At 41.1% G+C, this 12,746-nt stretch overlaps 2 protein-coding genes across 2 annotated transcripts; both read left to right on the top strand.

Moving 5' to 3' along the window:
• Positions 1 to 527: 527 nt before the first annotated feature.
• LOC130717104 (protein TAPETUM DETERMINANT 1-like) lies at positions 528 to 1,075 on the top strand. Its single transcript, XM_057567216.1, has 2 exons — positions 528 to 608; positions 714 to 1,075. Exons 1-2 carry the CDS (start codon positions 545 to 547, stop codon positions 1,025 to 1,027), a joined length of 378 nt encoding a protein of 125 aa, XP_057423199.1. The 5' UTR covers positions 528 to 544; the 3' UTR covers positions 1,028 to 1,075.
• A 4,869-nt stretch (positions 1,076 to 5,944) lies between these two features.
• LOC130719446 (uncharacterized) lies at positions 5,945 to 8,441 on the top strand. Its single transcript, XM_057570074.1, has 2 exons — positions 5,945 to 5,953; positions 7,431 to 8,441. Exons 1-2 carry the CDS (start codon positions 5,945 to 5,947, stop codon positions 8,439 to 8,441), a joined length of 1,020 nt encoding a protein of 339 aa, XP_057426057.1.
• The last annotated feature ends 4,305 nt before the right edge of the window (positions 8,442 to 12,746 follow it).

A 12,746-nucleotide genomic window follows, 5' to 3' on the forward strand; every position in this document is an offset into this window, starting at 1 on the left:
ATAACAGAACTCATATGTCCCGTTTTGTTCCCTTCACACTTGTCTACCAAACGCTACCACAAGCTTACATTTATTTGAACCAACAATAACTTAATTATCTAACGATTATATTTTTTTGTAATTTGATGGATGTAATAATTAAGGAAATAAAATCATTGTTTAAAATGGTGTTGCTTTAACTTGTTTTTCAATTTTTCAAGTGTAACAAAAAGAAATGATAAAATTTAATACAATTAAATATTTTTACAATTGAGAAAATTCATTGTCTTACCCTTTTCGTAATTAAATTTAATCATTAGAATGCTAATTAAAACTCATTATTTTTTTTACTTATAATCATTAATATTATCACGACATGACAGAATCCTTTATTGTTCAATTATAAGAAAGGAAACAACATGGAGGGATGGAAATGTTTTTCAACAAATAAAAGTTTTGTTTTTAATAGAGATATGATGTGAGTGCTGCTATTTGGCCAAATACTAGGGAGTTATTTCGAATATAAATAGACAACCAAAGCCACAAGAGTGAGCCACCAAGACCAATGGCATTATCAACCTTCAAGTGCCTTATTTCTATCCTTTTCCTCACTCTTCTTGTCACTAAAGGTATGCTCTTGTTTCTTTTTAAAATTCCTCATTTTTCTTTTCTTATAATTTCATCACCATATTCTGTGTGTGTGTGAGTGTTTTTTTTATCCTTCAAATTTTCAGGGTCTTGCGAAGTATGCAACTTGAACAACATCACTATTGGGACAATAAGAACTGGGAGAGTAATACAAGGGAAGTCTGAGTGGAAAGTGATTGTGGTCAACAACTGCTCTTGTGCACAGAGCCATATACGGTTGTCTTGCCAAGGGTTTCAAAGTGTTGAAAATGTTAGCCCTTCAATTTTTTCAAAGAGTGGTGATAGTTGCCTCCTCATCAATGGAAATCTTTTGAAGGCTAAGGGTACCATCACCTTCACTTACGCCTGGGATCCTCCATTTTTGATGTTTCCCTTGAGCTCTATCATAGGTCCTTGTTAAGGAAAATAATAGAAAAAAAGAAGTGAATCAAAGCAGGTATATCAAATTTGGGACCTTTTGATTTCTGTTGTTTGGTGAAATCAAACACCATAAATATAAAATTTGATTGTTGAGATTTGAATGCATGTGAGAATTCATCTTAATTAATAGGCTCTTTGTCTTTGTATCATATATGACTTAGTACATTTTTAAATACTAACTAAGTTAATATGAAAGTATTTTCACCTAATTTAAAAGAAGATTTTCATTTATTTTATACCTCAATGTGAGTTCTAATGTTCGTTAACACTTAACTTATGGGTATCAAAACATAACATGGATAATTCGACATCTCACTTTTTTACCTATTCTTTATTTTCTTATAATTTAGTACATAATTAATTAATTATTATTATTATTATTGATATCAACACTTTTGATAACTATAGTTTTTACAAATCATCCATAGTAAAAATTCTTCGCCACCTAATATCTGATGTGGCATCTGATGATTCTACATCTCACTTCATCATTCATCCTCCTTCCCCTCCTTCTTTCTTCTCCCTTTCATCCTCTCTAATTTTCGTAAAATACGTTAGATTTAAAAAAGTCAACATCAACATTTAATTCTTTAAAATCTCATTAAACAAATAATAAATCTAAGCCACAATCATGGAATTTGAGAATTAATCTTCCTATTTGTTTTCAAATCTACCTTTTTTTTTATCAAATTTCTCTTTTCCGTCTCCAACAACCCCATATAATGATCTCGTTTTCCATATTTGTGTTATCCATTGTCTTCCATAATTTTTTCATCTTTTTAATTGTTGTTATTTGTTCACCTTTATCAATCTATAGGTTATTCATTATTGTGTTTTGATCTCTTGCTTCATGGCCTCAAAAACCATATTCGTGGTTCTCCAATCTCCATGACCAAATAAGGTATTTCATTCTTCATTTTTTTCCTTACAGAGAGATATGTCTGTTTTTTCAAATCCCCACAACTTCAAACTTCATTCCTATGAATTTCTTCTTTTTTTAACGTCATCAAACACTGCTTGGAGATGAAAATTGTGTTCTAAAATCAACTTTTGACCAAAATTTTGTTCTCAGTTAATGCAAATTTGGTCAACACATCAAATGATTTATTAATCGGGTGGGGTGGGTAGCTCCCATGGTTTAGCTAAGGGTAATTGCAGGTGAAGGGCCAGGGTTCGAACCCTGAGGAGGGATAATTTGTACTAAATTACTAACAACTAACATTTGTCTATAAAAAAAAGAATTATTAATCAAAATTAATCAACCTTTCTAAGATTAAGAAATATTTTAAAATCAATCAATATATCAAATTTAAAAGGAAGTATATTAAATTGAATTATGAGAAATTTATTATACATAATTATTTTTTGAAATCAGAATCTTTATTGAATAAAAAGTCAAGATACAAATTTCTCGACAATGAAATAATTACAACGATGCAAACAACGGCCGTAAACAATGACCGCAAACAACAACAACGACCTCTAACAACGATTGCAAGCAACGACTGCAAACAACTAATGCAATCAATGTGGAGCCTCTCAGTCGCATTCAACAAATAGCTTCAAGGCGCAATAACAACAAATCCATGACCAACTCGAACAGAAACGACCACCGGAGGACTATGCATACACTGACTCGGTCGGACGAGCCTACCATACAACAAGATTAAAGTAAGTGTCTTTGCTATCACAACCTAGAAACCAAGGACAAACACAATCTTAGCCACCAAACGTTGAACGCAGCACTAACACCATCTACCACGTTGCTACCCCTAGGATGATCATCTCTGAATAAAGTGCCTCGTTAAAACCTTACTAGAAAAGTCCCTGTGAGGAAAACCCTAGTAAGGAAAAAGAGTACACACATAAACAAGATAATCAAAAAAAGAATTGAAATTATTAATTAAAACTAACTAATTTATCTACTAGTCAATGGAAAACTGTATTTAATTTTTTACTGCATATTTTGGTCTATTATATTTCTCATATTTTAATTAAATTCATTTTTATAGTTTCAATAATGATTGATTTTAAAATAATTTGGAATCCTCAAAATAATGCGAGGGAATTAAATTTGAAATTTGAAAATTTAATTTTATGTTTTCTAATATTTTTTTTTTTGAAAATGAAAGTAATATTATGTTTTCTAATATTATCTAATAAATTTCTCGACTATTATTTTTCATTCTTTATTTAAAATGAATAATTTACTTGTTTTAAAAAATATTTATCTCTAATCCTATATTTTAAATTTCATATTTTTTGTGTAGAATATTTTATATATTTGGTCTCTTTTTTTGAGAGGCTGAGAGAGAGTCTCTGCTAGGTTTTGTACCCTAGAGAGGGTTAGCCGTTATGGTGGAATCGGCGGGCAGCTTGGCGGGGGCGGTGTGGGCGGAGTTTTGGTCGTCCCTCTCGGTGCTATGGTTCTAGGGCTTTTAAACACGATAAAGATGATGGTCAGCGTGCAAGATGCAGAGCTTATCGAGATTCTTCGTAGGTGAATGGTGCGGTGAGCGGATGTGGTTGTCACTCAGGGTGGGATCGATGGGAGGCTCGTTCTTCTTCTACGCATTCTGAATCAAATAGGGAGCGACGCATGTGGGGCCCAAGGGAGCGGTTGCAATCCTATGTCTCGTGATGACCCGACTTTATATGATGTTTTTTCTATGTTTTATCTTTCTTTTTTAGTCTTTCTTTTTATCTATTTGAGTCTCATTTAGTGTTTTTAGGCTTAATTGTGTCATTTTATATTTTTAGCATCGTAATTTGCAATTTAGTCATTCTTAGTGTCTTTATTGCATTTTTAGCCTTAGACTTTATCTTTTTAGCTTTTAGTCCTTAGTCTAACATGTTGGAGGAATTGAGGGCATTGTTGGAAAGGATTTTTGAGCTAAACATGGTCTGAATTCTATTAAGCTTTATGTGCATAATTGGGTGTTTGTTGTTACAAGAGAGTTTTGATTAGTGCATTAAGTGTGCAACCCTAATTAATGCTCAGGATGAAGTGTTTGGGAATCTTTCTTTGATGATGAAGAGCAAGAGATGATGAAGTTTATGGCGGAAGGAAGGTTGAAAAGTCACATTGAAGGGAATGTTTATGGCTGAAGAAAGGTTTCAGATTCACATTTGATACGTGTTCTGCAAATGCACATAATGTCTGAAGTAGTATAAAATATTGTCGAACCACAGAGATTGGGGAAGAATCGATTTATAAGAGAAATGATTGCTTAAATCAGAAGAAAAGTAAAATAAAATTATAATTGATTGGTTGGTAGAGAACTTGGAGTTCAGAAGTGTAGAAGAAACAATGTTTAGAAGGTAGAACTTGGGTTAACTTCACCAAAACAAGTTATACTTCAATTAAGAGAAATGAGCTTATATGGAATGAAAATGGAATTCATTCAAGTCAAATTGAGCTTTCAATAGATTTCACTAGTCTGCTTCCTCATCACATATGAGAAATCTAATTGAAGATTAAGTTCATTTTAGTTCAGGCCATCAACTACTAGACCTCACCCTTATTCCTAAGGTGCAAGTTCTTTAATAAGTCCATCCTAGGTCCCCTATTCTCCACCAAACTTCCATTTGTGCAAAGAATAAGTAAGGAAACTTGCATGCATTCAAGCTGATATTATAGAAGGGAACATGAACTCATAGAAAGAAAACCTTATTCCATAATCCATATAAAACTCAAAAGTTAAAGCATAAACATGTTAGGGATCCACATCCCAAATGCTAAAAGAAACTTAACCAAGCATGACTAAGGTAAACATAGTTTTTAACCTGAGAAAGAACCTTAGAGAAGCTCCAAAATGCCTTACACAATTTTAGACTTAGGAAAACCAAGATATAATTCAAATGAAATTTCAACCATTACACTTATACTTTTGAAAATTGTTATCATTCAAAATATGATAAATGATGTATTCAGTGTTTGAACTTTACAGACAAGATCAACGCAAAGCATAAAGAAGAGGTAGACCAAGAACATGTCTTTACAAGGTCAAGAAGAGCAAGACCAAGTAGACCAAAGTCAAGGCAATGCTAAGAGGATCAAGACCAAGAACGCCTTGAGGAAGGGTGAAGACAAGCTCAAAATAATCTTAAAGCAGCTTCGTCTGAAGATATGAAGCCATCGTCTAAAGATACCATATGTCAACTAGCAAAGCACAACGTCCAAGAAGAAGGAGACACTAAAGAGAAGAGCTGAAGACAACAAGGAAATAGACATGTGCATTCGTTGTATAGCACAAGACTTGTATAAATGAGAGTGCAATAGTTCAACTCGATCAGATGCCATCACCCCAAGCAATCAAAGCATCCACCTCATGAAGATAAACAAAAATTGTTGATCAGAGAGATGAACGATGCAAAAGGAAAGACTAGGAGACTATGCCATTACAACATAAACTGAAATCTGGCAAAGCTCTCACACTCATAGTTCGGTCGTTGAAACGTTCAATTCTAAGACAATGTACTTTGCACATTAAACTGCGAAATATTACAATTTATTCTTATATTCTCATATACAATGATTTTTCTCACAAAATACATCTTTTATATATATATATATATATATTATATATATATATATATATATATATATATTACATGCACAAATTCACACATATAAACACTTTTATACTATAGAGCTATCAATAGCTAGCCATGTTTTATGTGTTGAAAGTAACAAATATTGATGATTATTTTAGTTCATTTTCAGTTGTAACATACATCTCTATATTTTAAATTTGAGTCATCACTTGCACTTTGGACCGTGAGACACTACATTTATATACTCTTATTCTCATTCGTCTATGTAACTTATCTCTTTAAAATGCATATTCTGTTATGAATAATTATTGCACTGATTGCCAGATTTTATTGCTCGAACATGGTCAAGGTATGTCAGATACTTAGATAACCATACTTGGTTTTTTCCATTCAAATCTGGAAAAAAATAGTTAATCACATCCAAAGAAAAAAAAAGCTAATCATGCCCAAAGCATCAATCATTTGACTTGAACTTATTGTTCATATTATGCTATGAATCTTGAACATATTATGATTCTTCGGGATCTGTAATTCACTTCGATTTGTACTATGAATCTTCTGGACTCAAAGTTTAGAGTGCATCATACGTTGGAATCATGTTCTATGTTTATTTGTGCTTGAATCTTCTGGATTCACAGGTAAAATGTATCATATTATGGTTCTTCTGGAACCATGAGTGTATTACACTATGAATCTTCAGGATTCATATTTTGAACATACTCACTATGATCCTTCTGGAATCACAAGTATAATAGCAATCAATCTCCATAAAACATGAAGAAGAAAAACTATATAGATGGAAACTTGATTTAAAAAAATGATACAAACTTGCTTGATGCTTGAGGTGATGAAGAACTTGATTCTTGAGGAGGAGATGGAAAACAATCGTGCTGATAACGTTTTATGAAATGAAGTCTAAACAAGTGATGAAAGAGATGAGAGGAGAGAAACAAGAGCAAGATAAGGTACAAATATTGTGAATAGATGTGCTCATCTTGATGCATCTCCTTTGTATTTATAGGGGTTGATAAGGATGAAAGGCCAAGTTACATGGGCTTGAGCTTGGCCCATGATGGTCATCCAAATTATTCATAACATATTCTTCTTTACTTTCCTTGAAGCGTGGCTCTCACATAACATTATTATAAAAAAAAAACTTCAACTCAACTATACGACAACAAAAGTCGAGCTCTCACTAGACATTATTGTAAGTGGACAGGGCGAAACCCCATGGTCCCTCGCCCAGGGGCGCTGGCCTATGGCGAGGAGCGGACCAGGGACTTGGGCCTTCATCCCGGAGGCCCAACTGGCCCATTAGAATGAATTAGAGGCGCTAAGCCCAACTCCCCCAACTATAAATAGGGGAGAGATACCAATTGTAAAGGACTCTTAGCTCATTTGAGAAATAACAAACTTGAAATTCAGTTGCACTCTCTCTCTCTCTCTAAGCGGTCACGCTCTCACTCTCTAGGAATCTCACATCACGTTCCTTACACCTTGGGTACTATACCTCATCTCAATATTCATGAAGGAACATTTGGCGCCGTCTATGGGGAACGATAGATTTTGATTCCCGGACTACGTGGATTGCAATTTGGTTTAGAAAAATTCGGTTTTCTGTGAGGTTTTCTGCGATTTGAAGATTTTTGGTCGAATTTTTGGTTCATCAACGGAGCCTGATGGAATCGTTTCGCCAAAGGTGAAGCGAGGAACCGGAGCGGAGCCACGTTTCTTCCCCGCGCACCGCAAGGCTAGGTAGACATCGCCGAGCGGAGGCACGCCGAGCACTGAGTGGCGACTTAAGATTGCAAAATGAGTGTTTGTAGGAGCAATTGGAATACTATCACCTTAAGCAGTGGAATGAGGAAGAGAAGGAGGCGGAGGCTGTTGCGGAGGTCGAACCGTGCTCGGCAGCGGTGCGAGAGGTGGTCATACCAGACGGTATGACAAGCCTCGTGTTGGAGACGTACGACGGACGAACTAATCCGCAAGATCATCTACTACGTTTCAATGTGAAGATGGCGATAAGCGCGGTTTCTGATGCGGTAAAGTGTAGAATGCTTTCGTCCACATTCCGAGGCGCAACAATGACCTGGTTTATGGCCCTGCCACAGGGATCCATAAAGAAGTTCCGCGACTTTGCGTCGAAATTCCTGGGCCAGTTCTCTGCCGGCAAGGTCGAGGATCTGTTTCAGATTCAGCAGGAGGAGCGAGAGACGTTGAAGCAGTACGTGGAACGGTACAGCGCCGCGTCCGCAAGATTTGAAGAGGCGGAACCTCGGACATGCGTATGCGCTTTTAAGAGCGGATTGTCATCAGGAAAGCTGAGCTGCGAGCTGGATAGGAAACCAGCGCGCTCGATGACAGAGGTACGCACCCGAGCGAGAGACTACATCATAGAAGAAGAAGACGACGCATGTAAGAGGAAACAGTTGAAGGCGGCAAAGGTGTCGCTGGCGAGGAAACGGATACAGGACAAGGAAGTAAGTAATGTGCTGAAGGTTAAGGAAGTTGGCCAATTAATTAAAGAATTCAAGGGAAAGCGTTCTCGACGGGCAACTAACTTTCGCCGACGAAAGAGGCCAGAGGGGAACGCGGGCGATGAATCGGCAAAGTCACTCCTGGAGGCGACGGTTGTGGAAACGGGCGAGGATGGCGAGTACGGAACTGACCCCTGGCATGACGTCAAGGGCCGGTCCAAGTGGTGTGAATATCACAACTTGGGGGGCCATAACACCAGTGACTGTTTATATCTGAAGGGCCAAATTAGGCGGTTGATCAAGGCGAGGCAACCACGGGTTGCAGGACATGGGTTGTACAGGGACAACATGAAGTGAGCACCAAATGCGGGAGGCGAGAAGATGAATATGGCGAGAGGAAAGGAAGCAGAGGAAGACGTCGACGACAGGGGTGGAGCGATAGCCAGAGCGGTTAATGCAATCACAGGGGGCCATTACGGCGACAGCGTCACATCAGCGGCAAGGGAAAAATGGGGAGAGGCGGTGGCATCGGTCCAGGGATATCCAGCTCCATTTGGGTGCCAACATCCAGATATAGTAGTATCATCCGCAAATTTTGAGGGAATCAGGGCCCATACAGATGATTCGTTAGTGATAATGGTAAGAATTAATGGGTTCAATGTGCAGATGGTGCTTTTGGACCAAGGCAGCTCAGCAGATATCATCTACGGGGACGCGTTCGACAGTTGGGGCTGACGGACAAGGATTTGATGTCATACACAGGAAACCTGGTAGGTTTCTCGAGAAAGCAGGTTCAGGTACGCGGCTATGTGGAGTTGGACACATTTTTTGGAGTGGGCGAGGACGCCGAGCTCCTAAGGATAAGGTATCTGGTCCTACAGGTTGCAGCAGTTTATAACGTATTCATAGGACGAAACACTTTAAATCGCCTTCATGCAGTGATATCCATGGCCCACCTCGCGACAAAGTATCCACTGCTCTGCGGAAGGATAGGGAAAATAGCGGAAGATCAAGAAGGGGCGAGGAAGTGCTACAGCAGTAGCCTTAACTTGAATGGTAAGAGAGGAGCCGGCGACGGACACAAGTGTCATGAGGTTGAGGTAGTTGAAGGCGGGCAAGAGCGTCCGGCTACACAGAGCCAGAGCAACGCGGGCAAACGAGAAAGGCAGGTCAGCATAAAGGCGAATAGGACGAAGAAAGAGGGAAGTCAGGGCGAGGGAGCCCGGAAGGCAGGGCAAGGCGGATCCTTTACTCGTACAGATAGAGAGCGGTATGGAGAGAGCTGGGACATGGATGCAACTAGTAGAGGCGTGTTGACGATTGAGCCTAGGCTCACCCATGAGCAGGAACGACGCCTGAGTAAGTTGGTAGAGGACAATATTGACCTCTTTAGCTGGAAACAAAGGGAAACTACTTCTAGGGGGTTGTCCACATCTAGCCCGCCCACGCAGAAGGAAGAAGAGAGGGGAGAAGGGGCGGAGTTCAAGGCAGGAAAAAGGGAAATTCGCCGGTGAACTGAGGCTGTGGGAAAGAGAGAGGCAGAAGGAAGGGATAGTCAGTGGCAGTGATGTCAGGATAAGAGGAAATGCGAACAACTAGACGATAGGAGTGAGAGGCCAACGAAGTCAGCCCGGCGCACCGAGCAGGGCGACGAGGGTGGAATACTGGGTACGATACTCTGATCGAGGGAACGGTCACAAAGCGGGGATATTGCGAGGAAGCAACCAAAAAGATAGGACTAAACATAAAGATGCACTCTTTTTCTCCAACACGGGAGTTTTTTAACGAGGTATCCCTCGATGTAAAAATTTATACAAATCAAATGCAAAAGGATATTCTCAGCAATACTCCTAATTATTAAATTGAGACGGCAGCCTGGTGGGAAAAATTCCCTGAGATGGCGATCCCAACACGACCTTGATGTGTGGGGATCGCTCCGGAAAGTCTGGCGCTGACCGTAGCCCCTGCTGGCGACGTGTGCGGATAAGCTTCTTATCCAAAGAACCTGCCCGAAATATGGGCGAGTCAAGTCTTCCCGAAACGCGGGCGAGCATTTTAACTAGGCTGAAAGTCTCGGCCAACCTATATGGCCATTGGGCCCCGAGCAACTATAAGACCCCACCTAATAAGGCTGGAGGGGCCACACCTGCTCTTACGGGAAATATGCGTGTGAAAAAAAGTCTCGGTCTAATATCGAGCGAAAGTCCTAGTTATACATGGCACACTCTCAAAGCTTTAGGCACTGAAAACACATGCTACACGACGAGGAAACGAAAGGCGGGATTCATGGCGAAACCGCCCGTAATCGCGGCGGCCCGATCGCCTCGCCCAATTACGACGATCAAGCCGGGGCGGCCCGCTCGCCCTGCCCATTTATCTATTCACCCGTTTTCATTTTTCCGTTCATTATTTACCTGCTCGCATTCATATCAACATACATCTAGAGGCATTTATAAAAAAAAAACTCATTTATTCATATCATTCTTATTACATCTTAAAACGGAGGATTTTTTCTCATAATCCTACATTGACGACGAAACTCTGTTTTCTCAAGCTCTAGGCGATGCCGCTTGTACTCCAACTGGATCAAACTCTGACGAACCTCCTGCCTCTCAGGAATCTCCACCGCAACCTTCAGTGAAGCCTCCACCGCTCGAATATCGGCATAATTGTCTAGCTCCCGCTGGAACAAATCCTGGAGCTCCTCCACAAATGCGAGGAACCCTCTGAGTTTGTTGTCCATCTCGGGGCTTAGACCCATGCCTAACAACCGATTGGTCAGTTGGTAGACGCTAGGATCTTCTGGATGTCTAACGTTGATATAGAGGTCCTCATCAAAAGCTTTCTTCCTCAGCTCGCTAATACAACTTTCGAAGGACGCCATTGTGATGTTTGAATTAGGAAACAAATGAGATGTGAAGACTGTTATGAGTTAACAGCCATTTATACACTAAGTTCAGTCTCCAGGAGTTATTGCCAAAGCGGTTTCTCGAGGAGTTTTTCCTTGGAAAATGATGCAACTCGCAATAAAGTCATAAGTATTCCTGGTCGGTGGTCAATGGTAACCCTCTGTTGGAATCTGGGGAAGAGGCGTTTAAGGTGCAAGGGTTAGGACTCTATAGGAAGGACGACTCGCATGGTTCACAGCCTAGGACTCTGCGGTGCAATTGCCCAAAGCTCGTGGCAGGAACGGCGTGTACGAAGAAGGAAGGCTTAAGCAAAAAAAAAACGTAGCAAGGCAGAACACAAACGGAACTGGAATTTGCATTAAAAGATAAACAAGAAAATAGATCGCGGTTACAAGATCGACATAAAAACTGGTAACATTCTTCGTTTTCCACTACATCTTCTTCATTAAGGAAACGCTCGGCGACAAAGCCTGGGGGATCGTCGATACCAACCAACCCAGAGAGAGCAACCTTCATCGTGGATAAAGCTTCATCCTTATTCGCCAGTTCAGCACGAAGGTGTTCGAGTTCAGTCTCCATTGAAGAAAGGGCTTGATCCTTGGAGGCCACCAGATCCACTTTTGCTTCAGATTCCTCCTGAGCCTCCTGCTGAAGCTTCGCAAGGGCCTTCTCCAAATCAGAGATTCTTCTGTCTCGGAATTCCAGGCAGACCTCAGCACGGCTAGTTTGTTCGGCTAACTCTTTGGCAAACGAGGTTTCTTTGGCATTTAGTTGGGCGAGGAACTTCTGGCGCTCCTCAACAAATCCAACGTTGAGGGCGCGGAGGCGCGCCACCTCTGATTGCAACACCTCAGCATCCTGGGCGGACCGCTTATAATGATGAAAAGTGTGAAGCGTCGTCCCCAATGCGCCTTCTGAAACCATGTCCAAGCCTTGCTGCTTGACCACTTCATCCATCCTCGCAATTTGCGCTGACGTCAAGGACAAAGAATATGGAGGCTCTCGATTTGCAAAGCCCTAGGGCGGGGCGGGGCGGGGCTATGACTGGGCGATGAAGCGCTAGCCAATGGCATTGAGTTTTGACCAGGAGGTGGTAGGGTAACTTTTGCACTGGAGGGAGGATTGTCGACGGAACCTCCCAAGGCGCGGGGCGAGGAAACCGGAGCCACCAGTGAAGGCTCACCCGGCTGGTTCGACTTGGGAGTCTCCTCAGACTCATAAAAAGCTGGGGAGATGACAGGAGTTCTTTCCCCGCCGGAAGACGATGTAGCAGCCGCGGAGTGCGGTCTCTTTAGGGAAGGGCGGGGGGCCTCCTCGCCGAGAGCCCTCTTCCCACTCACTTTTGACAAGGATGTTTTGTCGCCCTTCAGGTTAATTCGGGGGGGGGGGGGGAACGAGACGTTTCTTTTCTTCTCAAAGGCGGTCAGACGGCCTTTGCTGACTTGGCGTATTTTTCCTGAAGCAAAGAGCGGCGAAGGTAAGCTAGCAGAAAGACGGAGTAAGTAGTGAGAAAGGATTTACCGATTACATGAGGGCAATCTAAAACCGGGAGTCTAGCCAGGAAGCTGATGACAGCTTTGTCCTCAGGGGTTAAGGAATCTTCAGGTGGGTCAATTACTTGGAGCACCTCTTGGGTCCAGTAGAGGGGGAATCGGGCGGTGCCGTCCCTATGGGTAAAAACCTCAGGATACTCATTGGACACCACGACCCTGAAGAACTTCCGAGCCAAATCGGCGGTAATGTTGGGCCAAAA

The sequence above is a fragment of the Lotus japonicus genome, chromosome 5, assembly GCF_012489685.1.
Source record: "Lotus japonicus ecotype B-129 chromosome 5, LjGifu_v1.2".
Taxonomy (NCBI): domain Eukaryota; kingdom Viridiplantae; phylum Streptophyta; class Magnoliopsida; order Fabales; family Fabaceae; genus Lotus; species Lotus japonicus.